General features: G+C 46.2%; 1 protein-coding gene across 6 annotated transcripts in view; it reads left to right on the top strand.

Moving 5' to 3' along the window:
• The window catches only part of SLC4A11 (solute carrier family 4 member 11), a 97751-nt gene that overhangs the window by 48037 nt on the left and 22085 nt on the right, over positions 1 to 27629 (top strand). For all 6 annotated transcript variants that reach the window (XM_018923162.3, XM_050974179.1, XM_009098158.4 and 3 more), the window contains 7 exons: positions 7045 to 7168; positions 10391 to 10597; positions 15725 to 15809; positions 22837 to 22962; positions 23684 to 23797; positions 24835 to 24967; positions 25262 to 25335. In XM_018923162.3, the coding sequence (XP_018778707.1) occupies positions 7045 to 7168; positions 10391 to 10597; positions 15725 to 15809; positions 22837 to 22962; positions 23684 to 23797; positions 24835 to 24967; positions 25262 to 25335 (863 nt within the window). The remainder of the gene's footprint in view (positions 1 to 7044; positions 7169 to 10390; positions 10598 to 15724; positions 15810 to 22836; positions 22963 to 23683; positions 23798 to 24834; positions 24968 to 25261; positions 25336 to 27629) is intronic.

Genomic DNA, 27629 nt, shown 5'->3' with positions numbered 1-27629 from the left:
TGAGGCCATACCAGGCTACATCAGCTCATGGAAGACTTGGGATTCTTCTGTTGAAATGAGAGCTGAGGGTATCAAAGCCTTTCATGGCCCAGTGACCAGCAGGGTCCAGCTCTGGAGGAATGAAGGTTTCTATTTGTGTACATGGTCATTTCCTAACTAGAAAGCAAATCTGGAGAGTTACAGAGGAGCTTCATCAGCCCAGGACAAGATCTCATACCTTTGAAACCATGGACACAACTCTTCTTTCCTCCCATTCCAGCATTTGCCAGAACAGGAAGACCCAAACTGGCCCAGAGATCTCCCCTGCTTCCCTGGGAAGCTGCTGCTGGTTTCCTTGAGAAGCTGGGATGAAGGGTGGTCCTGTCCCAGAGTGGGGAATGTTTTCCTCAGTTATTTAAGTGAGGGAGCTCAGCTGCTGGCAGGACCTGCAGCATGGAATGACTGAAGCAGGCAGAGGTGCTGCCAGGAGCTCCCCCTGAACCACCCAGACCTGCCATGATCCCAGCACAGAGGGGTAAACTGGATGTTTTCCATGTCTGGACTGGGAAAAATGGATAAGCAGTGGGAGCTGCTGGTTTTGGTGTTGCAGTTTTGTGCCTCAAAAAGGCCAAGAAACCGTTCCCTCCTTATCCCATGGAGAGGTGACTCTATCACAAGCCAAGTCCTATCACACCCCACTCCTTCCTTAACTGCCTGGCAAATGAACATGCCTGATTTTTAATTTTTTCCTCTTGGAGTGAAGGATATATGATTTTAAAATGGCTTCACTGTGTGCTGGTGGATTTTTCTCCCTCATGTCCTGCTAGGAAAAACATCAGCTCAGTGGGTTATGGAACAAATATCCCTGAGCTGATGGAACTCTCCAGGCATCCCAGCTTCCAGGCTGTGTTCTCCCTGCCAGCACATTGATATAACTGCTGATTTCCAGAGCTGAATCCTTAGAAAAATGTGAGATCAAGCTGCTCCATAGCCTGGATGGGGTAGTTGTAGAGCCATTTCTGGCTCTACATGGACTGAGCATTAAAGTGATTTCCTAAAGCTCTTTTAACAGGCAGAGCAGAGGGTGGAAAAAGCCTGGCTGCCAGCAAAGAGTGGTTCAGTGGTTTGTGTGCTCTGTGTTGCTGTAGAATTTCTGCCTTTGATGTGACCTGTCATGGCAGTGACTCCTGTGGAGGAGTTGAACTCAGAAAAACCCAGGTAGCCTCTCAAAAATAGGCATTGTGAGATGATATTGGATAACCAGCAAGGCTGCTGCTGAGATAATCCAAATTTGAGGAGTTAGATCCCAAATTTAATGTATTGCTGTGAAAGATGGGACTGGTGTCTCTCTCAGCAGAACTAATGCCAGTCCATTTCATGTGTTTAAGGATTTTTCCAGACCCAGGGGTCTGTGGGTTTCTAGAAGAGTCACATTGTCTCTGATTTAGCTCTTGAATAGATTGCAAATAGAGATGCTTCACTTGCTGTCTCTTCCTCAGATTATTCTTTTAAAGGGCAAAATGGGAAATTAAAACAGTTGGACTGCTTAAACAAATATTTTCCTTTAGAGGAATGATTACATGATTGGGAGCCTTGGAAGCAAGAGCCTCTTCTCCAGAATTTACAACCATCATCTCTCAAGTGTTCTTAGGGCTCAGAGAACCATATAATTTTTTTAAGGGCCTCTCCACCCTTTTTGGGTTTTCCCAGATTATGCTGGAGAGCTGAAGCTTTTGCAGGTGCTGTTTTATGTAAAGAAAACCTCAGATTCAACCTCTGCATTAGGAATTGGGGTCCTGGAGAAGAAAGATGGCTTGTTTTGCTACCTGCAGGGTCTGTACAGGGGTGAGATGTCTCCCAGTAGAATCAGGAAGGTTGGAAAAGTCCAACCCTTAACACAGCCCCACGGTGTTCACCTCTAAACCATGGCCCCAGTGCTGAGTTTGTGAGGTCCCCAGGACAAAGGAGGAATTGAGAATCTGACTCCATGTTCTCAGAAGGCTGATTTATTATTTTATATTACATTATATTAAAAGAATGCTATTCTAAAACTATACTAAAGAAAGAGAAAGGATACAGACAGAAGGCTTAACAAGATACTAATGAAAAATCTCATGACTGACTCTTCAGAGTCCAACCCAGCTGGCTGTGATTGGTCATTAATTAAAAACAATTCACATGATACCAATCAAACATGCACCTGTTGGTAAACAACCTCCAGCCACATTCCAAAGCAGCGAAACAGGCAGAAGCAAATGAGATAAAATTGTTTTTTTCTCTGAGGCCTCTCAGCTTCCCAGGAGAAGAAATCTTGGCGAAGGAATTTTTCAGAGAATGTGACAGTGACAGCCCCAGTGCCACAGCCAACATCTGACAAGTGTTCTTTGAATTCAGAGAACCAATAAATTTTCTTTTAAGGGCCTCTCCCCCCATGTTGGGCCATCCCAGGTGGTGCTGGAGAGCTCCTGCAGGTGCTGTGTGATGGGAAGGAATTCTCAATACTCACTGACCTGGAGGAAATCCTTCCCCTGGAGAGGATGAGTCTTCCTGGAGCCCAGCAAGGTGCATTTCCCAGGCCAGAAGGACTTGCAGCCTGGAGTGGGGGTGCTGTGGCTGAGACCAGCCTGTGCCAGGCTGTGGGTGAGCTGCCTGGCCTGGCCACAGCTTCATTCCTCACTTGCAGATCCTGGTTTCTCAAAGCTGGTGCCTGGAGCTGCTCAGCAAAGGAAGATTTATTGGCAGTGGTTGAGAACAAGAAGTGTCATTGTTGTTCTGTGTGGGGACAGGAAAAGGCTGGCTGGCTGATTACCTCTGCTGGGCACTTTTTCATACTGCAAGGGATAATTTGTTTCTGAATTAACTTCCTCTCTTGCCCTTTTAAAAGAGGGTTTCTGTTTCTCTTAGGTCTCCATAATTTGACCCTTTTTATGATTTGGTTGAGCAATGTGTTATTACTCTGATAACATCTTGGGTGTGGGGCAGACCTGGGGCACGTGGGACTTGGTGGATCTGGGATTTTGGTGGAGCCCTGCCAGTTCTCACCATCCCAGTGCCACCCTCAGCACCACCAGAGGCAGAGAGGAGCACAGGGAAGCAGAATTTGTGCTATCATTTAAATGCCCTTTTTACAAGCTCAATTATTGGGGGATCAAGATAAAACTGCTGAGAACACAACCTGGCATCTCATTAAATCATAGTCCAGCATTTCCTGGGCTGACTAATACTCGGTGAAAATAGATTTTTCAGCTTTCTGGCCAAACCAAGGGAGACTCAAATGTAGCTCAAGTCAAACCAAAAAGGAACTTGGAGGCTTTGACCAAACCAGACTTGATTTAGAGTCAGCTGAAAATGTCTTGCTAGTTCTCAGTTTTTTGGGGCTATTTACCCTCCAGCTTTCTTTTTTTTTTTTTTTTTTTTTTTTTTTTCCTTAGTGGGGATTTGTTTAAGTGCTACTTGAAAAAAAAAAGTTGTTTCATTTTAATAATGACTTTCTTCTTGGCCTGAGCTGTGCTGACTTTTACCTGCAGTCTTGCTTGGCTTGGGATTTCTCCATGTAAACCAGAGAACTTTATTTTCTTGTGTCTTTCACAAATATTTGCACAATTCTGGTTGAGTCTGCAGTTTTGGTTTGTATTGTATTCGTATCTGGATCCTGGAATTAAAACAAAAGTGGGAGCTGTAAGTGCCACACCAGGGAATAGGATTTGAGTCAGCTGAATAATGGCTTAAATTTGAAGAAAAGCTTGAGCTGCTGAATGATGCATGGACAAGAGTGACTTGGCCTTGCACTGGAAGTATTGAAACATCATTTTTCCCCCAAATAAATGGATATAGCAGAGGGAGAGCAGAGTGAGATGAGGCTGCATTCTGCACTGTTCCTCCTCTCCCTGCAGCCAGGCTCAGGTCCATCCCATCTTCTCTGTGGCACCTGTTTAAATCTGGTTTTAATCAGGTTTGTCTTCACTAAATCAACTCCAGCCTGGTTTGTAAATGTGTTATTGATCTAAATTATTTGTACATTGACCTAAGGGTTGGAAATTCCCAATTTTTCTGGTGTGATATTGGGATTTAGATCCATGTGTCAGTGTCCATAGAGTTCTTTACAGAGGAGCTGGAGGAGACTCTCAGAAGTATGAGAAACCTCACACTCCAGAACTCTGGATAAAACCATTAGAGATAAAAAGGGTTGATAATGACAGTGAATTTCGTGGTGTCTTGTCAATGTCAATTCCATTGTGTGAAATCTTTCACTGCTGTGGGATCCTCTTCTTGCCCAGTCCCTCAGCTTAAGGAAGCAGTGAACTCCTGACTAGGAGAAGCACAGATTTTTTGTGGCTGCCATGAAAATGATCTTGTATATGAGAGACACCCAATAGCAAAGCTCAGTTTTTTACAGTCCAGTTTTCCCTCTGTAACCAAGAAGCTCTTGAGCTGAAGTGGGATTGTGGCACTGCTGGCAGGACTCCTGTCTCTGGAAAACACAGCCCTGCAGACAATTCATGGAGCTGAAACATAACCCTGTCACTCCAGGGAGAAAGAAAAGTCCAGAACCTGTGGCTTGCTTGATTATTGCACTTTATAATGGGCTTTTCCAGATTGCTTTGGACTTCAGTGGTTTCTTGCTTGGTCAGGTCCTGCCTGGGGCACATGGTAGGAAGGAAAGGTGGGTGGGAAGTGTTGGGACAGCTCTGTGAGCCACAGGTGCTGATACCTGCTGCTGGCCATGGCTGGGATAGAAGGGATGTCCAAAATGCCCTGCAGACCTTTCTTTTCAAAATAGATAAATTGATGAGCTTGGTGCCTCAGGTTTTAACTTCTGTACTTTTCAGATTCTGCGCTGCTTTAGTGTGTGGGTCTGGGTTCACATCAGGGGATGGTGAGCTCTGTGCACAGAGCAGGGAGACAAAACAATTCCTGCTCCAGCTGGGCACCAAGGACAAATGAGCCAAATCTCAGCCCAGGAGCACAAACCCCGTGGGCTGGAGAGAGAAAAACAAGGGTGGGACTGCCTGGGCTAAAGCTGGGCTGGGACAATGAACTGCAAGGTGGGAATGGAGCAGAGCTGATCCCAGTGAGAGACCCCATGACCAGGTGTCCATTTTGGGACCATTTTGGTTCATCTTGGGTGCAGCCCTGGCTGGGCTCCTGTGCTGCCCAAGGTGGATCCATTGAGGCCTTTTAATAAATCCCTGCTTTATTCTTTAGCTCTGTCCAACCTCTGTTCTAGGTCAGCCTGCACAGGGCATCAAGCTCAGCAGCTGAGGTGTGCAAATGCTGAGAACTGAGCTCAGAATTAATGCTAATGCTTTCAGTAATCATTCACTGCTGGTGACCAGGTGGGTGAAGGTGACAGAACTGAAGGTGTTGGGCCACTTGAAGGTTCTCCAGTTGGTCCAAAGCCCAGAGTTCCTGTCCCCTCTGGCTTGTTGAGCTGTAACACAAGGAGACTTGTCTGCTGTCCAGCCACAGCTGGATTGCAACCAGGGGCTTGGCTTTGGTTGTGAAAACAAGTGTTGCTTGCACTCCATTTTCAATTACTTCAAAAGATATTTATTCCTCACCTTAGGACCTGCCTTGATCTTTCTCTCTTGCAAAGCTGATTCAAGTACAAAAAGAACAAGAGGCTGTGGTGAAGGGAAGTTAGGAAATAAATGAAACAGTGTCATCTTTCTCATGCCCTGTATTGTTCTAATTAAGCTGTTTGGTTGCTCCCAGACAAGTGTCTGTATGAGATTAATTTATAGAAGCAGGCTGCTTCCAGTCTGAGATCAGGAAGTCAAACTCAGTAAGAAAATACTGATGGTGTGATTTTTAATTTTTTTAAAAATGCAAATAGTGAAAAACGTGATAGAAAATCCAACGTGGTCCAGACTAGGACATCTCCAGCCAAAGATCTTGTTAATGGAACAGCCCCCAGGGTGCATGGGGGTGAGAATACATCTGAAAAGGAAAGAAATAAGATGGATTGTGGAAGAGAAATTAGAGAAATAAATCCTCCTGTTGGAGGACTATGATAGGTGCTTGTTAGATGAACAAAAGGGAGCAAGCAGCTGAAATAACTTTGAACAGGTAAAATTTGGGGAATGTATGATAATAACTCTGAGGCAGGGAAACACTTCCATACCTCTTCCAGGTGTCTGGAGGCAAACCCTGTGTGCATTTTTCAGGAGTGGTTTACAGAAGGGTTGGGAAGTGTTGGTGGCTTTAAAGGGAACAGGAGAGCTGCAGGCCAGGCTGCCATTACTCACTTGCTGCCCCTGCAGCAAGCCCCAAAGTTTCCCAGCAGGAAAAAGTGGCAGCTAAACAGGTCCCAGCTCTGGTTAAATATCCCAGGGTGTAGACAGACCTGGTCTTTCACAGCCTCTGGAGATGATCCCTGTGTTTATTCCACACAACTTTCTTTGCTAGTCTTGGTTCTGGGAGTCGAACACCCATCCCATCCCCTGGATCACAGCCAAGGATTTCCCTCCAAGCACTGATCCCATCTCTGTGGATCTTGAGCAGGGAGGTCAGCCTGGTTTCTTTAACACTTGGGAACCAGAGAGGGGAAAACAACAGCTGGGAGCAAATGGGGAAAGCCATTACAACAGAGAGGTCTGCCTGAGGCAGAAGTGGGAGTGTATTGGCTTGGCATTTTGCCTTATGTTTCCAGAAGCACCTTGGGAGATCAGGTGAAATGAAATGTAATCTGCTTTCCAATAATGCAGGTGGTTTTTAATAAGAGGCTTTTTGTGTGTGTGTGTGTAGAAGCTTCTGTAGCTCTGCAAGTACTCAGTGTGTTGTGCTCTCTGTCATTTGTTTTCATGGCTGTTAAAAAGCAGCTGGAGGAAAAGGCAGAATACACCTTACAGTCTTGAAAGGTATTTCCCATAAAAACATGGATGTCAGATTGTACAAAAGGGAGCAGAATTGGCCTGATGGTAACTAAAAGTTTGACTTCAGAAGTCTTCAGCCAACACCATCATGTGTTTCTCCAAGGTGAAATGTGTTTTTATACCTAGTGCACCAGGGGAGGTCATGCCTGGTGTTGTGGGGCCCAGTCTGACAATCCCATTTCCCCCACAGTTGCACTATAAGGTCCCTTCAGCGACGTCACGTTTGCATCAGCCGCCTGGAGAGGCCTCAGAACTGGGGGGAGAACTCCTGTGAAGTCAGATTTGTCATACTGGTCCTGGCTCCTCCCAAAATGGTGAGTTTTGTCTTCTTGCTCCATAATTTCAGGGGTTTCTTCTGAGTTTGCTTTTCCTTGGGCTCCTCCAAGGGTTAATAAATGGTGTTTTTAAAACACAAGGGGATGTGAAAATTCCTGAGGTCTTCTCAGCAGCTGCCAGGATGATTTATCCTGTTGGTGAGGAGTGGATTGGTGGGCTGTGTTCTTGTCTCATGGCCTGGATCCTGATGGGGAGGAGAACACTGTAGTCCCCATACACACCTGGAATGCCCTTAACACTCCATGGATTCCCCTCTCCAGCTGGAGCTGCTGTTTTTAGAAGTAAGAAATGCAGTTCCTTGCTAAAGCCAAGCTTTTGAAAGGCCCTTGTGAGCCTACAGCTGGTGCCCCAGGGCAGAGGTCTGGTTTGTTTCCCAACAAACTTCCCTGATGGGGCTGACATTTACCCTGCACGTGTGGCTGCAGCAGCTGGAGGTGGTGTAGCCAAGAGGAAGATGATTCTTTTTTGAGCTCTGTTGCAGTGAGACTTTCTGGTGCTTTTAAGGTCAGCCTGTCTCTGAGGCACTTTGGGCCTTTCAGAGCTTTTAGCACCTGAAACAGCAAGGTTAAAGCTTGCTCAGGTTCTGGTTCTTTGGTGCTGACAAGAATGGCACAGTAGAACACTTTTACTGCAATCAGAATATCCTGAGTTGGAAGGGACCCACAAGGATCATCCAAGTCTGACTCTGATATCATGGGGTGCTTCAAGGTTAATTGGGGATCACCATCCTGTCTTCCTAGAAAGCCCTGGCCTGACCAAGGTGGTTCTTCCAGCTGATGGCTGAGTGGTTCAAAGCTCAGGACCTTTTAACACTCCAGCTGGCTGTTTACACCTTGGGGCTGCTGGGTCTGTGCTCCTGGGAGGTGCTGGAGAGGTTGGGGACCTTTCCTGGGACAGGATATGTCCTGATTCAATTTCCTGCTCTTCAATGCTATCTGTGTGACCTTGGGACCTGCTGGTCTGGCCTGTCTCCTCCCCCCTTCACCACCACCCACATTTAAATGGGAATACTGGTGTTTCCTTCTTTCCCAGGATTTCTGGCAGGTCTTTCCCAACTTGCTTTTGGCATCGACCTCGAAGCCAACAGGCTGAAAACATATTGATGTTCTTGTGCAAAGCAGGAGGGAGAACACCTGGAGCTGTGTGCAGCTCCATGGATCTCTCCCTCATTGTTATCTCGGGCCAGCTACGTGCAAAGCACCCGCCAGCGGCTCCGCATCCGCTGGGATCCCCAGAGTTTGCAATTCCAATGGTCAGCATCAAATGAAGGGAAGGGAGTGGAGGCCAGCAGAGCTTGCACTTGCCAATGTGCTTTTTTATTTTAAATGGGTTGGTGGAGCCAGCCCCCATTGCGCATTTCTGGTGCAGCAGTTAAAATAATTAACCTGCTGACAGCAACACGTTCAGTGGAGGGGGGAAAGTCCACAAAATGGGCATTTGTTATGCTGGGAATCCAGATTCTTGGCCTTGCTAATATGGAGGAAGGAAATAAAAATTAGTTTGCTTGCAAAGATCTATCCTCTCTAAACTGTTCATCTCCTTGGTAAAGGAAAAATGGGAAGAGCATTGGGAATGTTGAAGCAATCTTTGCAGCATCCAGTCCAAGGTTTGTTGCTGCTTAGAGGTGAAAGGTGGAGTCTCCTCTGTTGGCAAATCCAGGCTGGTTTACAGACTCTAAAAGCAAGTCCCAGGCAAAACTCTTCATTGAATCCAAACCTCTCCCTGGAAACTTAATTTGAATGTGCCCTAGTGAGTGTTGGAAAGGACATTCTTGGTGATGGAATCCCAGAATGGTTTGGGTTGGGAGGGACATTTAAGACAATCTCATTCCAACCACTGCCATGTTCAGGGACATCTTCCACTGTCCCAGGCTGCTCCAAGCCCCATCCAGCCTGGTCTTGAACACTTCAGGGATGGGGCCACAGTTTTTCAGAGCAAATGAAAGATGGGGCAACCAAAATTTTTCTGAGCAAATGGCAGAGAGGAAGGTGATGTGAGTGATGGAGGAAGGACAGCATTAGCAATGACTCTGGGACCAGCTCAGTGCCACCCACGCCTGAGCTTCTGCGTCACCCACACTGAATTATTTGGTTGTGTCCATGGAGAAATTGTTCATCTGTTCAGTTGTGAATCATGAGAAGCAATTGGGATCAATCACAGATGCTCACTCTTTTTTTCACAGCAGAATGAGGAGCTTGGAGGTTCTCCAGGGCTGGGGAATGTTTGGGTGTCTCTGGTAGCTGCTGCATGACGAGTGTGGAGTGTAGAAGAGGTGGGTGGGTTAAAACTTGGCATCAGAAGGAGCTTTTAATGAGCTGTGGTTCTGTGTAATTTAGTCTTGGCAAGTCTCTTACCTGTTCTGGCCACAGTAGGAGCAGGTGAGCAGGTCAGGGCCTGGAGAGTTTGGATTTGGTGGGTTTGTGCAGGGATGGGGACCTCAGCCTCCTTTACTCTTCCCTTTGCATTTAATTTCCTGCAGTAGGAAAGCTTGGATTCTCTTGGAAGCTGGACCCCCACAGATCAATTTAATATTTCTGTGTCTCACAGAAATATTAAATCCTGAAAATAAATACTTTTTTCATGTCTGCAAGACTCCTGTCCCTTCCAAACATTTAGTGAAGACAGACAAGAGCTCCTTGTGTGTGTTCCCAGCTGTTTTTTCTCATCCTTTCCTCTGTGCCAGTGGTTACTTGAGCTGAGAGCTCTCAACCTCTACTTGTGCTGCCAGAATATCCCCAGAGTGGCCAAATGAATTGAGTTTTAATGCTCAGAAAGAAGGAATCAGATGAGCACAATAATCTCAGTCTTTCAGATAAGACATCAGTACCTGCAGAAACCTTTCCACCCCAGGAGCAGCAATGCTGAGGTGCTGTTAAGTAGCAGAGATTCTTGTCTTGAAGGGAAACCAGGGATAAAATGCACACTCAGCATGATTCAGCTCTGGATTGATTTCTGGGAAGTTGATCAAGTAAAGATCGATCAGGGCTTCAGGACCTGTGGTGGTGCCTCCAGAGGATTCTGCAGTGGATGTGTGTTCATCTGCAACAGCTTCCACATGTGCCCTCCCTCAGGTCTCTCTGGGATCCTGGGAGCTGGGCAGGTTCCTCTTCAGAGAGATAAATAATGGGATTTACCTTTCAGAAGTGAATTAAATGGTTTTACAAGCACTTTTCCTGTCCTTTTTTTTTTCCCCTGCTTAGAAAAGCACCAAAACGGCCACAGAAGTGGGCAGGACCTTTGCCACGATGTTTTCAGACATAACCTTCCGGCAGAAGCTTCTGGAAACCAAAACTGAGGAGGAGTTCAAGGAGGCCTTGGTGCACCAACGCCACTTGCTGACAGTGGCCAATCAGAGACCCTCAGGAAGGAAAGATGGGCACAATTCACACGGTAGCAAACAACTCACGGTAAGGCTTGGCCAGCACCTCTGCCATGCCCTGGTGTCCACATCCATCCACCCACCCATCCACCCACCCATCCATCCATCCATCCATCATCCACCACCACCACCATCCACCACAGCCATCCACCATCCATCCCCCATCCGCCACCAAACCATCCAGCCATCCACCCACCCATCCATCCATCCACCACATCCACCATCACCCCATCCATCCATCACCAATCACCAGCCATCCATCCAGCCATCCACCCATCCATCCATCCACATCCACGCCATCCACCCCACCATCCACCCATCCAGCCATCCACCATCCCACATCCACCCATCATCCACCCATCATCCACCCATCATCCACCCATCATCCACCCATCATCCACCCATCATCCATCCACCCATCCACCCATCCACCCATCCATCCATCCATCCATCCACTCCATCCATCCATCCACCCATCCCCATCCATCCACCCATCCATCCATCCATCCATCCATCCACCCATCCACCCATCCCTCATCCACCCATCCATCCATCCATCCATCCATCCATCCATCCATCCATCCATCCATCCATCCATCCATCCAAGGGGATTTGGGGTGAGGAGGTGAACACTTGAGGCCAGTGGATGCAGCAGCATTCTCAGCAAGCTCCCAGCACCAAGGCTTCCCCAAACTTCTGCTGTGTGCACATCCACCCTCCTCGGATTCTGCTGTAAATCTCCAAAAAGTCACTTGAAGGAGGCAGGTGCTGAAGGGATGCAGAGCACTTGGGGGTTGAAATGGTTGCAGGATTTTATTCCAGATGGGGGGTGGGATTAATGGATCCCTGCTCATTGTCAGTCCAAGGTACTTAATCCTTACAATCAGAAGGCTCTGAAGGAAGCTGCTGCTTGTCTTTCCTGGAGCCAAAAAGCTTCTTGGCCATCTCTGCATGGTAATTTCACTTAAAAGTTGCCTGTCAGTATTTGGCCTGAATTCTCCCTGTTTGATCTGTAGCTCTGTAAAACATTACTTGCTTTGTACTTTCAAGTTGGAGGGAAATGCTGTAACTCGGCTTTCTTTTCTGGAATTTCCTGTGTGTTGGTCATTGCTTTGTTTTTCCGTTCAGAAATCCATTCTTTAAGCAGACAGCATACCTGAAAAACAAGCTCTGCCATCCCCAGCATGCTGCTCCTGTCTCTGCATTACAAATAACCCCAAAGCTTTGGGTTGCTTAGAGTGCAGGAGCTGCTTCACCTATCACTTATTTTTCACCCCTGGAATAGATTTAAGGGGTTTGATCTGCACATCTGGAAATGAGCAAAGCTCATGTTTTTCCTGTGGAATCCCCTTGCTTATAGGTAATGCTTTGAACTTTGCTAGACCCCATGTCTGCTCTTAACTTTGCAGAACAAGTCCTGAAACCCTCTTTAAACCCACGTCATGCAAGGCAGGGATATTTGGAGTAGTAATTTACCTAAAGTAGGTTTAACCCTCTACACCTGGCCTTTCAAATGGGTTTTTGTCAGAGCTGTTGAAGTGTCTTTAGCAAAAGACTTTGTCTTTTGCTAAAAATAGCAAAAAAAAATGTCTCCAGAGGGTTTTCTGCTCTGTGGTTTGGTGAGGAGGGCTGGATGAGACACTGAGCTTGTAGATTTTGGCCCTGAGACTGGTGATTCCTGCTGGCCTGCTTGGAAAAGCAGCCTTGGCCAGGCAGAACTCTGATTTCTCCAAGCCACTGCTGTGGAGGGTGACACTTCTTCCTTCAGCTCTTGCTTTTGGCATTGACAGTTGTGGGCCTGGATTTGCTGAAGTGTTTCTTTTTTAAAACCATTTTATCCTTGAGCTCTTGGGAGATGCAGCCTCTGTATCCCCACCTCGCCCTGCCAGCACAAAGAGCTGGGAAAGGAGATTTCCTGGCAAGCCAAGGTTTGCCTGGAGAAGTGAGGTTGATTTGATCCCCTAGGCTGGATTCCTCAGCTCCTGAGAGCCATCTCCAGCATCTCCTCCCTTGTGGAGAGGAAGCATTTAATATGAGCACAAACCCATGTGAGACCAGGAGTGTAATTTCAACCTGTCAGCCACCCCCAGAGAAATAAACACCCTCACTGGAGCCCCTAGATTGTGACAAGTGAGCTCTCAGGAAGGTGTAAAGTCTCTGGGTGACATGAAAATCTGGCCTCTTGGGTCCTGCAGTGATGGGTGAGGAAAGAGGTCTTAAATTCTGGGTGTGAGTGGGATTTTTGCAAAGTGCTTGTTTTTACCTCTGCTGAAATGCTGAGGGGGATGTGACAGTCACATTCCCTGCTGTGCCTACAGCACAGTCACTTTGCCTTGGCTCATCTCAGAGGATTATTTAGGCAAGGCTATGTACTCAATCATAATTAAGTCAGCCTGAAATCCTCTTGTTTACTGAGGCATCTAATTGTGATTTTGTTCATGGAGGAGCCCCTAACAGCTGTGATGTTTTTCTGGCTGTGATTTTGTGTCCTGTGTGGATTTGCTGAGGGGGATGTGTGTGCTCAGCATCAGCAGGAGGGGGATACAGAGGATTTTGTGGTTTTGCACAGACTCACATCCCTGATCTCTGTAAAATACTCCTGCAGCCCCCCAGCACTTTTGGGGAGGGCTGAGGAAGGGTCAGAGTTGTTGGAGCACATTTTTTCTGTTTGGCTTTGTAGCTGCTAAGTGCTGGCTTAGCCTCTTCCTCTAACCCAAAAAATGGCAAGAAGCTGGGAGAGATTTGTAGAATGCAAAGTGGAAAAATTCATGAACCTCATCTGTTTGGCTTGGTTGGGGGATAAAAGTGAAACCAAAAAGGGCTGTAACTTTGGAGGCCAGTAAACTTAGTCTTTTACATTTTGTATTTATTTTATCTTTTGTAACTCAGTCTTTTAGCAGCCTCCTAGTGGAAGGAGGGCTGGAGAGGGTGTGGAGTGACACCAGAGGGGGGAATGGGATTAAGCTGAAAGGTAGAGTTAGATGGGATATTAGGAAGAAATCCTTCTGTCACAGGTGCCCAGAGAAGCTGTGGCTGCCCATGGATCCCTGGAAGTGTCCAAGGCCAGGTTGGACAGGGCTTGGAGCCACCTGGGATAGTGGAAGGTGTCCCTGCCTGTGGACCTGGGTGGGCTTTGAGGTCCCTTCCAGCCCAAACCATTCTGTGATTCTGTGATATCTCTGGTGCAGCCCAGGCTGAGTCTGAGGGTAGAGAGCAGAGAGGAAAGCTCACAGGAGGATCAGCCCAACAGAAGGAACAGCTTTTCCTGCTGGTGAGGTTCCACTGACACCCCTTACCCTCATTTCACACTCACACACACAAGAAATAAGTGCATGAAGAAATCAGGGTGGGTCTTAACCATAACCCTGGTGCCTTGTGGGATGAGTTAGGCAGTGCTTTCCTCCTCTGCACACTCCCAGCTGCCTGGAACAGGTTTTGTTCCCCAGAGCCCCCTCCCTGCTGCCCCAGGCCAGCAGCAGCCATGCTCCTCCTTCCCTGGAAGATGAGACACCCTGAGCATCCTTTTCCCCGTGCTCACTGCAGCATGATAAGTAAACATCCCAGTCTGAGGCCATTGTGATTCTCTGGCTGACTCATGCCTTCAGGAATCTCTTTCTGGGGGGGAAAAATTAAATTGCTTTTGGAGTGCATCTGGCTTTGATGTCCAACTCTGCCACCAAATATGGTTGAAGCACAGAGATTTTTCAGAAATGCTTCAAATGCAGATGTTTTGCTGGTGTCTGCTGGCAGCACATCTGTCTGCTCATCCTGGGTGTTCAGGTCAGAGTTGAAACTGTCCTAAAGTTCAAGAAGTCCTACAGGTGCATTGGCACATTGCAACAGAATTGACTTAAACAGCTGAAATCTGAGGTGATACAGTCACTGATAAAGGAGCTGCTCCTCTTTTGCACCCCAAACCCAGTGATTGCTGTGCCCAGTGTATTCCATCTAAAGGAAAGATTCCCTTCTTTATTTTGTTGTGGTTCTGATTTTCCAGGTGCTGCAAACAGGTGAGTCCCAGGAGAGAAGCAAAGCTGTGTGTAGTCCATTAAATGAGCACTGTACCTTTCCAAAGCAGTCATTTTTATCAGTTTCCACATGAAGCAGCCAAAGGAAGAGCTCCCTGCTGCTTTGAGATGATCTGTCAGTGTAAATTTTGTGTCTGTGATTTTTATTTCCTCCCTTACACTCCCTAGCAGAGGTTATAAGTCTTCTGTGCCTGTTTCTGCAACAAATACATGAAATGTTTGAGCAGAGGCAGCTGGGGTTGTTATCACTGCACAAAGGTGCATTTGATTTTCAGAGTGGTTTGTGTGCTCTGAGAGTAACAGGAAAAAAATCTGACAGGTGCCTCATTTGTAAGTGTTGCCTACCCTGATGCTTTCCATGTGCTTTCCATAAGGAAGGAGTTGTGAGGATTGGGAGGCTGAGAGTCAATAACAGCTGTCACATATTCCTGACAAGCTCCTCATTGCCTGTGGTGAGCAGCAGATCCTATCAGCAAACCCACTGCACCTTGCAGGCCCCCAAACCAGGAATAAAAAGGAACATGTTGGATTTTTGGAACCCTTCCCAAGTGTTTTTATTGTGTTTTAAGGGCAGAAATTATGATTGTGTGGATTTGTTCAAGCTTTTCTCTGTTGATGGAGTTTGAGGTGCAGACAGCCTGAACTCCCTGACATCTCTTTGAGATCTCCCTTTGCCATGGAAGAAGCACTTGCTGGGGATCCTCTTTCAGAGGTTTCACATGGATTTAGGGGAATTTTTATGTTGGCATCTAAAGGAAAAGTTGTGTGGAGGGACGGGGAAGGCAGCTCAGACGTGTTTAACCCCGGGGCACCCGATGTCTGATCCATCCATCCAGTGGATCCTCAGCTCCCTCACCTGCAAAACAGGGATGCAGATAGGAATGGGAGGGGCAAAAGGGAAGGAAGGGAGGAAAACAGGGTGGTCTGAGGGATTTTTCTCCTTTACAATGCTACGAGGATATAAATTGAATCCCGGCGAGTTTATTTTTATTATCATGACAAGATGGGATTTGAATGCCCTATTGAAAACGAGCCCTCTCGCTCCTATCAGGCTTGAATAAGGAGCTTAATCTCTTTAACAATGCATGAGCCTTTACACTGACACAGCACTTCCTTCCTTTCTTCAGCTGCACGACTTTCTCAATATTGGCAAGGGGATTTCTGATGACATTGCACGAAGATTCCCAGTGTACGCGCTGGACTTCACCGATGGTACGTTGGCCAATGTTTATGGAAGCGCTGCCCCGAGTGGGGATTTTTTTTTTGTGATGTGATGTCCTGTTTACAGTGTGCATTCAATGTGTGCTTTGATACGTGTAACAGCTCTCCTGGCCCTTGTTTAAAAGGGTGTTTTGGCAAAAGCCTGTGAATGGGCAGCGTGGAGCACTAGAGATGAGGCTCCTGCAGCGTTTCCTTAATGAAGGCGCTGGCTGTGCGCGGATGAGGATTTTAATTTTTATTAAGCGGTGATTAAATGGATCAGTTATTGCCGTGTGTAGACTCAGATCAACTCCTTGCAATCTAATTACTCAGCACTGGCCTGATAGGCCCTTTCTGCTGCCTCTGCAAGCTGGCTCCACACAAATTGTAGTGATGCTGTGGGAGTTGAGAACGCTTAAACAAAATGTGAGCTGCGGTAACTTCAGCCCGGTGTTGTGAAAAACAGGATACGGCTCGTCCGCTGCCGCCAGATCCCAGGAGCAGCACACTGTGTTTAAAGTGAGCCTCAGCTTGATGCAGTTCCCACAGTGGCCTTGGGGTTTGGAAGAGTTGTTTTCTCCCTTTTCACTCACAGACTTTCGCTTTCTTGAAGGCTGGGCAGAATCTTCAGGGCAAAGCGGGATTACAGAGCCCCATCCTGACATCAGAACGTGTTTCCTGCAGCTTGTTGGGGAGCTGTTAATATATTCAATCTCATACCCAGAAAGTTCAAAAAACAGAGAATTAAAGTGTAGGCAGGGAAAACCTTGGAGATTTATCAGATATATCAGGAATTTATCCCTTCCTGCTGCTAAATCCACCTTAGCTCAAGTGTGTGTCCCTGCCTTGCTCACTGCACAAGTGCTGTCTCATGAAGTGAAGGTGATCTTCTTTGGATTAGGCATAAAAAAAACCAAGATGCTCAGCCAGACCCCAATTTTCAGAGTCTTCTCTTGCAAAGCCACCTTCCACAGGCAGCTTAAGCTTCAGAGAGGCCTGGCCAAGGCTGTGGCTGTGTGTCCTCACTCCCTTCCAGCCAGCAGAGGAACATGAATGAGATGCTGGCTTAGCACAGGGGTTGAGGGCTGGGTGCTTTCTCCAGCTGCTTTGGCACTGCTGGGAAGAAAGTCATTTTCAGGAGACTCAGTGTGATGGGAGGGGTAATGCTGATTTCTCTGGGGATTTGAGGCTGTTTTGAGGAGGATGGAGGATGTAAAATGATTTTTAGGGGAGCAGCAAGGATTTGGATAAAACAGGAACAATTTTTGTGTGTTTATCACTGGCATCAGGTCTGGCAGGGGACTTCAGCTCCTCATCTGGACACTTCCTCCCTTTGGCTGTTGCTTTCTAGAGCTGTCAAAAGCTCATTTTTCATTATAAAGGGATATTGAAGCACTTGAGAAGGGAACTGCTGCAGAAGTGCCTTGTGGGGACCCATGTTTGCCTCAAGACAGAGCAGTGTCTGCTGTGCCTGTCTGAGCCCAGCAGGCACAAAACCATCAGATTTTGGTCCTGCAGCCAATTCTGGCTGTCAGCAGACTTGGAAGCTCCCTTCAGGGTCCATATTGTGGCTCTGACTGCATCCATATGGACCCTGTGGGTGCTGCCTCAGCCCTGGGCTCTTGGCTGTGAGCTCTGCAGGCTTTGCACACATTGATGCACAGAATCAAATTGGGACAAGATGGAACCACAGGTTAAAAACTGTCAGTGTTTTGTTATACAACTTCTGGAGAGTGGAAAAGAGCCCAGTGAAACTCCAGAGCTACTTCAGCTCAAATGGGAGGTTCTCATTGTAGGAGCAGTTGTGCCCTTTCAATAGGAAAAGGGGGAAAAGGGATTTTCTAAAAAAGTGCTGTATGTTAGTATGACCATTTCTTCTCAGAAACCAGAAATTAGGATGAATTCTTAAAGGAACTGCTTGAAATGAAAAGCAGATGGAGCATGAAGCATCTGCCATAAACCACTGAGGCTGAAGGTGATCAGGAATGTGGAATTCCTGGAGCATCTCAAAGCACTGGTGCATCAGAACACGAGGGATTTGAACTATCCCAGTATCTGCACTCCAGACAGCCACATGTGCACCATCAAAGAGCTCTGAATTGCAAAGATGCTGGGTTTGGATGGTTGGAGTCTCTAAATCCTCAATCTGAGAAGCATCTTGGGGTTTGGGGTTAGACAGATAAACCCATCAGGGGCAGGGTGATAAATAATGAGGCTTTTTGTAGGACCAGCAAATCTTTGGCCAGTTGGAGTTTTGTGGGATTGGTCCTCTTCACACACTGCACAAATTGTCCTTAAAGGAAAAGTTTTTCTCTTTAGTCAGCTTTGTTTTGTGGCAAAGTCTCGTGCATTTTACTGAATGGGTCAAAGGATCAAGGAAGAGTTTTCTAAACTTTTTTTTTTCCAAGATTTTAGTGATAAAGATGGCTTTTAATAGATGTCTTCCAGCAGGAGCATCTGAAGATGAACAGTTGGGTTATGCTGAGTCTGAGAATCCTGTAGTTTTCCTTTAAATTGGAATTTACTCCAGTTGGCTGTGACCTTTGTGTGTAGGATTCTGTATTAAAAAAAAACCAGTGGGACTGGACTTCATCCTGATCCTGTCAAATTGGCTCAGAGCACTTGTGAGTCACTTTTATTACTCTTTAAGCCTCAAACTGGAGCCTTCCAGAAATTTCTTTATATTGAAGCTGGTGAGAGTGAAAGGGGTTTCTGCCTTGACTCAGATACAAGATTTCTGAAACTCCTGAAAGCTGCTGTCCTCATTCTTCAGTGTTATTTTCTGGGACAGCACAGAGGAACAAACACAATTGCAGTGCCTGAAGTGCCCAGTGGGAATTGTGAGGTGCCTGAGATTTCTCTGGTGAGCTTTAATGCTGTGTTCTTAAACATCCACATCCCTTCTCCTCCTGGAGAGGGGCAACAAAGGAAAAAGAGGAGGATTTGGAAAATGAAGGAAAAAGAGGTTTATTCTTTCTCCCTGTTTTTTTTCTGGGCCTGTGTCTTTGATACCTGGCTGTGGTGGGTGGAAAGTTGTGCTGGAAGTGTGGATTTCCCCCTGTCCTTGGTCCTGCAGAGGATCCCTAACCAGCTCCTGAGGTCTGCTGGCAGCATCCTTGGGATTTGCTGTGGTGTTTTGCAGGAGGGAGATCTCCAAAGCTCCCTGCAGTGTGGGCATGCTTAAATGGAAGGCTTGAAAGTGTTGGAGAAATGGGATTTGAAAGAGAACTTTTGTTTTGCTGGCTGTCCAAGGTTGCTCAGAGCTTAAACCTTGATCTGAGCCCAGAGCTGAAATGTTGACCATGGTCTGGTTTTGGTTTGTGCCAAATCCTCATCAGCTTTCCTGCCTGGTTGCCTTGGCCACCTTGTCTGTCAGGATTCCATTCCTGGAGAAGGAGGGAAATAAAGGGATTGCAGAGAGGTTTTTCCCTTTTTCTCTCCTGCCCTGGATCAGGTATGAGGGAGCTCCTGCATCACTCTGCAGCCCTTCATCCCTAAATATCACCTCAGTACCAAAGTTTAACATCCCAAACTTGTCATGATTGCCCAAAACACCCAACCTGGGTTGCTTTGGGGTCTCTTTGTGTCAGTGGTGGATGGGAATGTTCTAAAGATGCATAAAAGCATCGTGTTTTGTGGATGGATGTTTCCTTCCAAGAGACCCAGGATTTCTTGGGAATTGGGCTGAAGGAAGTGAGATGGAAAGGGAAAGGACTGAGCCTTGATCTGATTTTTCATGCCTCTCTGCTCTCAGCATATGCTTGGCTTCTGCTCCAAACTCCCTGAGTGGATTTTCTTTTCCAGTTGAGTTCTTAGTCCCACTTGTTCTGTGATTTATTCTTCACAGGACTTCAGGGAAGATTCATCTTCACAACATTGGGCAGAATCCAGGAGCCGCCACATGAATGAAAGGCCAGCTTGAGGGCATTAGGAGAAGTTTGTAATTCTGAGTTTTACAGTGTTTTTCATATGAAAATGTTTTGGTTTTTTTTTTTTTTTTTTTAATTAGGGCTTTAGTAAACACATCCTTGCTGCTGTGCTGCAGGTCAGTGTAATGAAACTTTCTTTGCACGGGATATTTCAGAGAATTTGGAAGAAACATGAACAGGCAGTTCAGAGAATGTCCATCAGTTGTGATTTTGATTTAGTAAATGCACAGTTAATAGACTTCAGGAGCTGTAAACCCAGTGTTTAGGGCTGCTGGTGATTAACTTACTGCTGTGGAATCCCAAGCAAAGTGAGACCAGAATTGCTGCAGTTTCCCCTGAAACTGTAACCTTGTCTCTACAAACTGAGATTTCAGAAATCCAGGCAGGTAAAATGGAACTGTCACATTGATGAACATAATTGCTCCCCACTCCAGTGTGTAGCTATACCTTAATTTCAGGGGAATGCTCCTGTAATAATCAGCTACTCCAACTCCACAGCTGGACCAAGAGTTGATTTTTATGCTATAAATTTCCATGGTGCAGGTGGAGTGACACATTTTTCAGTGGCTTTATGAGCCTTGTCACAGATGAAATGCCATCATAATGCAGCTCACCTTCTCCTGAATGTAGCCACAGCAGTTCATGGGCTGCAGAACATCCTGAAAATGTTTCATCAGATGTTGACATTAAAAAGGCAGAAAGGTAAATTGTGGTTAATGCTGGATTTCAGTGCCTGTTGCAGGTGGATCTGTACAAGGAGAGGCAATGTTTGGTCGTGACTGCAATTAAAGAGTGAGCAGTCAGCTTTGGGAAGGAGTGTGTTTAATTATTGTCTCCATTACACAGTGAATTTCACTGCCCATCAGAAGGATTCTTGATCCTAGAATCTTATCTGGCTGATTATGGATTAAAGAAAGTGCTGGAAGTCTTGGACCCAGCCAGGATGAATCACAGAATCCCTGAAGCTGGAAAAAAACCTCCAAGATTGAGTCCAAGCTGTGCCCAATCCCCACCTTGTCCCCAGCCCAGAGCACTGAGTGCTCCCTCCAGTCCTTCCTTGGACAGCTCCGGGGGTGAGCACTCACTGCCTCCCTGGACAGCCCATTCCAGTGTTTAACAACCTTTTCCAGGAGGAAATTCCTCCTGATGTTCATCAGAACCTCCCCTGGTGCAGCTTGAGGCCATGTCTTATGCATGAGGACCTCCATGACCAGCAAGGGCTCCTTTGCCAGGATGGAATCTGAAAATGACCTTTTGTGATGCTCTTCAAGCTTTCTTCCTACTGCCCTCTCATGCTATGGTTTAACCACCTGAACCTTTTAAAAAAAGATATTATTTGCTTCTCTGGACCTGGTTGTCCTTTCAGAAATGATTTCAAACCTTCCAGGCATCGTTGCCCCTGACCTTTCATATTGGAAAGACTCCCTTGTCCAAAAAGCAATATTTTGGTGTGACAGAGAATCCTCTGAACCAGGGTGTGACGGTGTCTACTCATGGACCCACCCCTCAGCCCTGTTTGTCTTGCCAAATCCTTCCTTTTCTCTGAAGGTTTCAAGCAGTTTGGACTCAGGATCATGGGATATCTTCATCTGTGACAATTAAATTCCAGCCCTTTGGGTTGCCAGGAGTGGTCAGGAATGTGACCTGTGGTTTCTGGATCTTCCCAATAAATGCAAAGGAATTTGCCTGGGAACAGCTGGTCTGATGACTCCCAAAAGGTCAAGCTCATATTTGCATGCTTGAGGTGTTTCTTGTCAGGTTTTAGCCTGGAGTTTGAGGATGCTGAGCATCAGAAGTGCTGTTTGTGTCTGTTCCTCTCCTGCCTACAAGCAGGCACCTCACAAGGTGTCCTTCATTCATGTGGCTGCCTTTGATTTTTGGGTTTTTACATCCTCCTCCCATCCTTATCTCTGCCCTGCAAATGGTGCAGAAAGCAGATGTTAGATAAGATCCCAAAGTCATTGAGAGATTTTTGTTCTTTTCATTCTGGTGATAAAGATTTTCAGTGTGGCGCCAATAACCTCAAAAGCCAAGCCCTCCTTTATCTGATCCAGCTCATTGGGTTTTACCTCTCTCAGCAAGAGACTGATGCTGCAAAAGCTTAGGTGGGCATTTGGGAGCTCAGGGCAGATTCCTGTGTGGGAATTCTCTGCTCTGGAGCCTTCCAGAAAGGGGAATTGGGCAGATCCAAGCTCCTCCAGCACCATCAAGGATGGTGGCACAGACAGCCTGGAGGCTGAGGATGCTTTCTCTAGTGCATCCTCTCTGTACTGTGGAAAAACTTGTGTTCTCCTGGAGCAACATCAGCTGCTGTCATCTCATCCTTTCTCCTGTGCATCCCCAGTGAGCTCATATCAACATCAGCCTGAAAACAGGAAGGGGAAGGGAAGCTACTTCAGAGGCTCTTAAATTCATATTCTGACACTTTAATTCTCTTTCTGGCTGCTTTGTGTTTTGGCCTGGTGTGTTTTTTTCCGATGGAGATGAGAGGGGTGAGCGGATGGAAAAGAGAGAGGCTGTTCTTTCAGCAGGGCTTGGTAAGGCAAATCTCAGTGTAGCCATTCCTGACCTCTGGGGCTGTTTGCCTTTGTGTCCTGCTGCCATCATTTTTTTGGCTCAGGGTAGCATTATTGATTCAAACCTACAGCCTTAGACTTCTGTTCAGGGAGAAATAAAAGTGCTTCATGATTTCCTGCCCAAGACAAGAGTAGGGGAGACAAGAAACTGTCATGAAGCTCCTTAGGGACACAGTCCAGAATGCCTGAAAAGTTGGTGTTAAAAGGCAGGGGTGGAGGTTTATGAACCCTAAACTTACAGTTTCTGCCTTGATCCTCTTCCAAGCTATGGGGATTGACAAAACTGAGCAAAAGGCTTCTTGTATTTCCTGTTTTGATGATGTCAGAAATGTCTGGTGGCAATTTTGGTGTTACTTCTGGTCCCAGATGAACAGAAGAGTGTGGCTTTTGCAGAATCAAACTTTAGCAGTTTGGTTACATGTTTCAAGTGTGGACTGAATTTCTGCTTCTCAAGATGAACTGAAGGTGCCTATGGCTGATGTGAGAAGGTTTACAGTGCTTTACCAACATGGTTTTTGTTGTGGTTTGCCCCAGGTATTATTGGGAACAACAAAGCTATAGGGAAATACATCACAACCATGATCTTTCTGTACTTTGCCTGCCTCCTTCCAGCCATTGCTTTTGGGTCCCTCAATGATGAAAATACCCGAGGAGCTATTGGTGAGTTCATCAGTTCTGTGCTTCTTAAACTTACCAGTTTTGTGCATTTGATTCCATGTATTCAAAATGTCATTCTGGTCACAGAAAGTTCTGATAGTTTTTATTTACAGGGGGAAAACAAACCCAAAATCACGACTGAAGGGTTTTTTTCTGATTAAGTTCATTACTTTTGTTGAAAACAAGAAAAACTGAACACTGCTTTGGGTGTTATCATCTGACTTGGACTGATACAGATGTATGCTACTGTATTTTTGAATTATACTGACTTCATGTAATTATTTGCACATTTTTCTTGGTACAAGCTGCTGTGCTTTTGACCTGGATTTGATTGCCAGTATTGAAATCCCTGGGACAGAGCTAAACCTCATCCTTTATCCCAGTTGTAGAAGCAGTTTGTGCTGCAGTCACAGTTCCAGCAAGCACTGCTTATGTCTTATAGGTGTTAAAATAAAACAAATACATTTAAAATGTAAATTTAAAATATAACAGTGCACACAAAAAATTCCAGTCCATCAATTAGCTGACCAGCTCGATCCTAAATTATGGATACAAATAAAGGTTCACTTTTTGATTTATGGGTGTGTTACCTCTGCACTCTTGAACCATTTCTCCTCCTCATTAGCAGTAGTAGTAGGTTGGTTTCTGTGCCCTGTGAATGCTCCTGGATGAGGTAGGGATTGACCCAAATCCCTGTTTTTGTTTCCATCCTCCCCAAATCCAGATGTGCGGAAGACGATTTTCGGGCAGTGCATCGGAGGGCTGCTCTACGCCCTCTTCTCAGGGCAGCCCCTGGTGGTGCTGCTGACCACAGCTCCCTTGGCCCTCTACATCAATGGTGAGTCTGCAGCAGGAGATTTGAGGGATTGGGACTTTGGGGGAGAGCTCTGTAGAGTTTGAGTTGGGTTTGTTTGATAATTTGGTGTTTATTGGCTGCTGTCAGGGAAAGTTCTCCCCTCAGAGGGTGGTGGGGCATCTGAACAAGCTCCCCTGGGGAGTTACAGGGCACAAAGTCAAGGAATGCTTGGACAAGGTTCTCAGGTACATCATGGGATTGATTGTTGGGGTGTCGTGTGGGGCCAGGAGTTGGTTGGATAATTCTGAGGGGTCCCTTCCAGCTCAGGATGTTCTGGGATTCTGCAAAACCTGAATCAAATTCCTCCCCTTTCCATCACCATCAAAATCAGAATATCCTAAGTTGGAAGGGACCCACAGGGATCATCAAGACCAGTTCCTGGTTTAGTTCAAATTGTTTTCTGAGGAAATCATATTGCAGGAAAAAAACTTCATGAAAATAAGCATTTCTTCAGCTTCAGTGAGGAAATCTGTTTAAGTAATGGTTTTCTCATGTGGCTGCATTTAACCTGCTTGAGACAAAGGTTTTTGGGTTTGTTGAGTTTTGGATTTTTCTTATCAATGTTTAAAGTATGATCAGCAGCTTTAGAGATACTGCAAGCTGATCTCAATGAACCAGAAATCAGCCAGAGGAACAAGCTCAGTATCTGTGGGGATAATCAGAGGATGGGCTGTGACCAGCTGGGAAGAGCATCTGTGACACCCCTTGCTCAACAGCATCCCAAAATGTCACTGAGAGCAAATTCCAGCTGCTTTTGTGGCCTCAATCCCAAGGAAAAATGCTTTGAGCAGAATGGGGGGAATATTTTTCCAAGTGTCTCTCCCTGTTTCTCATGATGGAAGGGGAGAACAGTTTGTGTTGATCCAGTGGAAGTGCAGGAACGTGGATTTAATGCTATCTGTAATAAATGCATTGGGGTAAAGTCTTGAAGTTGGTTCTTTCTGGTCTGGAGCAGATGGGGATCACTGGGTGGCAGTGACAGGAGTTGATTGTGACACATGAGTGCTTCACTTTTGCAGTCATCCAAGGAATCTGTGATGACTACAACTTGAATTTCAGTGCTTTCTATGCCTGGATTGGACTCTGGAACAGCTTTTTCCTTGTGATCTACTCCCTCTTTAATGTCAGCCTCCTGATGAAGCTCTTTAAAAGGTAGCTATTTTCAAAAAGTCATATTTTGATCAGATTATTCTTCAAATGGAAAAATTACACATTCCACAAGCTCCTTAATTATAAACTTGCTGCAAAATGTATTTTGTGAGATGAGGAAAGTATCATTTTGGCTTATTGTTCCAGCTTGAAAGAAGTTCTCTGATTTACTGGGTTTTGTTTCTAAGTTGGAGCCTAACTCAAATTGGTATATTTTCATGTAAATTGATGAATATGCTGATTTTTCTTTGAGCAGAGTTGAATGCAGCTCTATTAATTCCTGGGCTTTTTCCACAGGTCAACAGAAGAAATAATTGCACTTTTTATATCCATCACATTTGTGCTTGATGCCATCAAAGGCATTGTTAAAGGTAAGTCTTGCAGCAGTGTTTTCCAGAGCAGATCTCTGCTTTGCTGCCTTGTCAGAGGCAAGCACAAGGCTGCAAAAATGTGTGATGTTTGCTTGTTCTGTGTTCAAAGTCTTTAGGGAAAAAAAGAAAATCAGTGTGTGTGAGATGGAAGCAGCCCTTTGTCTGCAGTTTACCTGGGTGTGCAGAATTTTTAGCAGCTCTAATTTCTGTTGGTTGAGACAGAATTGGTTTCTAAATTTTCACCAAATGGAGAGACCATTATGTTATTGATGTGAGAGCTTTCTCCTGATTCCAGTTTGGTTTTGAATGGTCCTGGAAGAAAAACAAAAAAGTCCAATTTAAGTGCAGTGTGTGGAGTCCTTATTCCTTGACACATTATTCAGCCTCTGTGGAGGGGAGTTGAAAGATGGGTTGAGATTTCCTGGTTTTCCCTGGGATCTAAAACCCTTCTTTAATGGCAGTCAATGACTGCAGTGCCTCCAGCACCTTCCTGAAACTCCTCTGCCCTTTCCAGCCACTTGGTTTTCCCATTTCTGGGTTAAATTCTAATCTCCATGGAGAGCCTTGGGGTTTACCAGATTCCTCTGACACTTCTCTCCCTCCCCACGGGGATTGGCAGGAGTTATTTCAGAAGGTGAACCGTGGTAGCAGAAATACCTTGTGGGTGGCAGCAGTTCTGTTCATCCCAGTGAGGACTTGGACAATTCCTTGATTTTTATGACCTGTTATCCTGCATCCCAAAGTTTGGGCTATGCTTTGAAATCCTTCAGGATACACCCAAGCACACTCCTTGTTTCTAAGACACTCAGGCTTGCAAGGGAATGCTTTCCAAGAGATTTGACACTGCAGAGCAATTTGAAGTGAGAAACTTTCTCTCTTGACTGGGAATCCTTAATTGCCTTGTGTGCTTTGATTGTGCAATCAGAGGGTGGTTTTTTCTCTGTAGAACACCTGCATCTTTTAAATATCCTGCTTACAGCTTGGTGAGGTAGAGGTTTTATGGGGTAGTTGTTGCCTCTGTGAGCTTTGCTGAGTGTGTGCTGTCAGTGCCCTGTCCTGGAGGCATGGGACATTCTCCAGGTGGTCCTCAACAGAACATTCACCTGCTCTGTAAAAATTAGCAAATATTCACAAAGCTTCTGTAGCCCAGAGCTGATCTCCCATAGCAGAGGTTAAATTGCAGGAAGCATCCACTGGTCTTGTCTGGCAGACTTTCAGGAATATTCAAGAAAATCCTTGGAGTATTGTGGTGGGAACAGGAGAAGATGCTGTAAGACAAGGGGCAGTGGCCTTACTGACAGAAACCAGGTTTAGATTGGATATTAGGGAGAAAATCTTCCCTGTGAGGGTGGTGAGGCCCTGGCACAGGGTGCCCAGAGCAGCTGTGGCTGCCCCATCCCTGGGAGTGTCCAAGGCCATGTTGGATGGGGCTTGGAGCACCCTGGGCTAGTGGAAGGTGTCCCTGCCCATGGCAGGGGGTAGAACAAGATGATCTTAAAGGTTCCTTCCAACCCAAGCCATTCTGTGATTTTATGTGTGATTAATAAACCAGTTGAACATTCTTTGTACTTGTGAAGGGATGAATTTGTAGGAATGATGGTAATGAAGTCACACCAACTCTCCTTTGCCAGCTCATGTTGGCTTCAGCTGCACCTGGGAGTGTTCAGGGCATCCACAGGTGGGACCAAAGCTGCTTCCAGACACAGGAGGGCCCCGGTGCTGGCAGGCACAGACTTTATCCTTAACCCCCTTAGAGCTCATATTTAAAAACATGTCACCAGTCAGCTCATGGCCACAGGCTCATCTTTGTTCTTCCCTGCCTGGTTTTTGAGAGGGTGTTGGGTCACTGCTGCCACCTCCTCCATCCCACTCAAAATTTTGGTTGAGCGGTTCGGTAGGAAGTGAAAGCTGTTTAAATGTGAACTGTTAGGGCTTTATCCTGCTGGCACCAACTCTGGGCTTCCTGAGTGCCAGGGGACAATGCCACCTCTTCCCAGATGTTTTCCCAGCCTGTTCATAGCCTTGATTCTGTGCAAGGTACACATGCAGGAAAGGAGGGGAAGGGAACCAAAGCCACGAGGTCCCGGTGACACTTTGTTTTCACTGCCTGGCCCGGCCACCGAGGCTGTGTTTGTTTGATCTTGACATCTGCACTGAGCAGGAAATGGTGGTGAGCAGGCAGAGGAAAACAAAGCCAGCTCATGTTGTTGGAGGCTGGAGAAGGGCTTGGTTTCAGCCAGGGCACCCCCAGCTCTGCTGCCCTCTCTGGATGATGGCAGCGAGGTTCACTGAGC

Source organism: Serinus canaria, chromosome 4 (genome assembly GCF_022539315.1).
Source record: "Serinus canaria isolate serCan28SL12 chromosome 4, serCan2020, whole genome shotgun sequence".
Taxonomy (NCBI): Eukaryota; Metazoa; Chordata; class Aves; order Passeriformes; family Fringillidae; genus Serinus; species Serinus canaria.
Note: the sequence above shows the minus strand (reverse complement) of the source record. Positions and strands in the feature narration are given on the sequence as shown.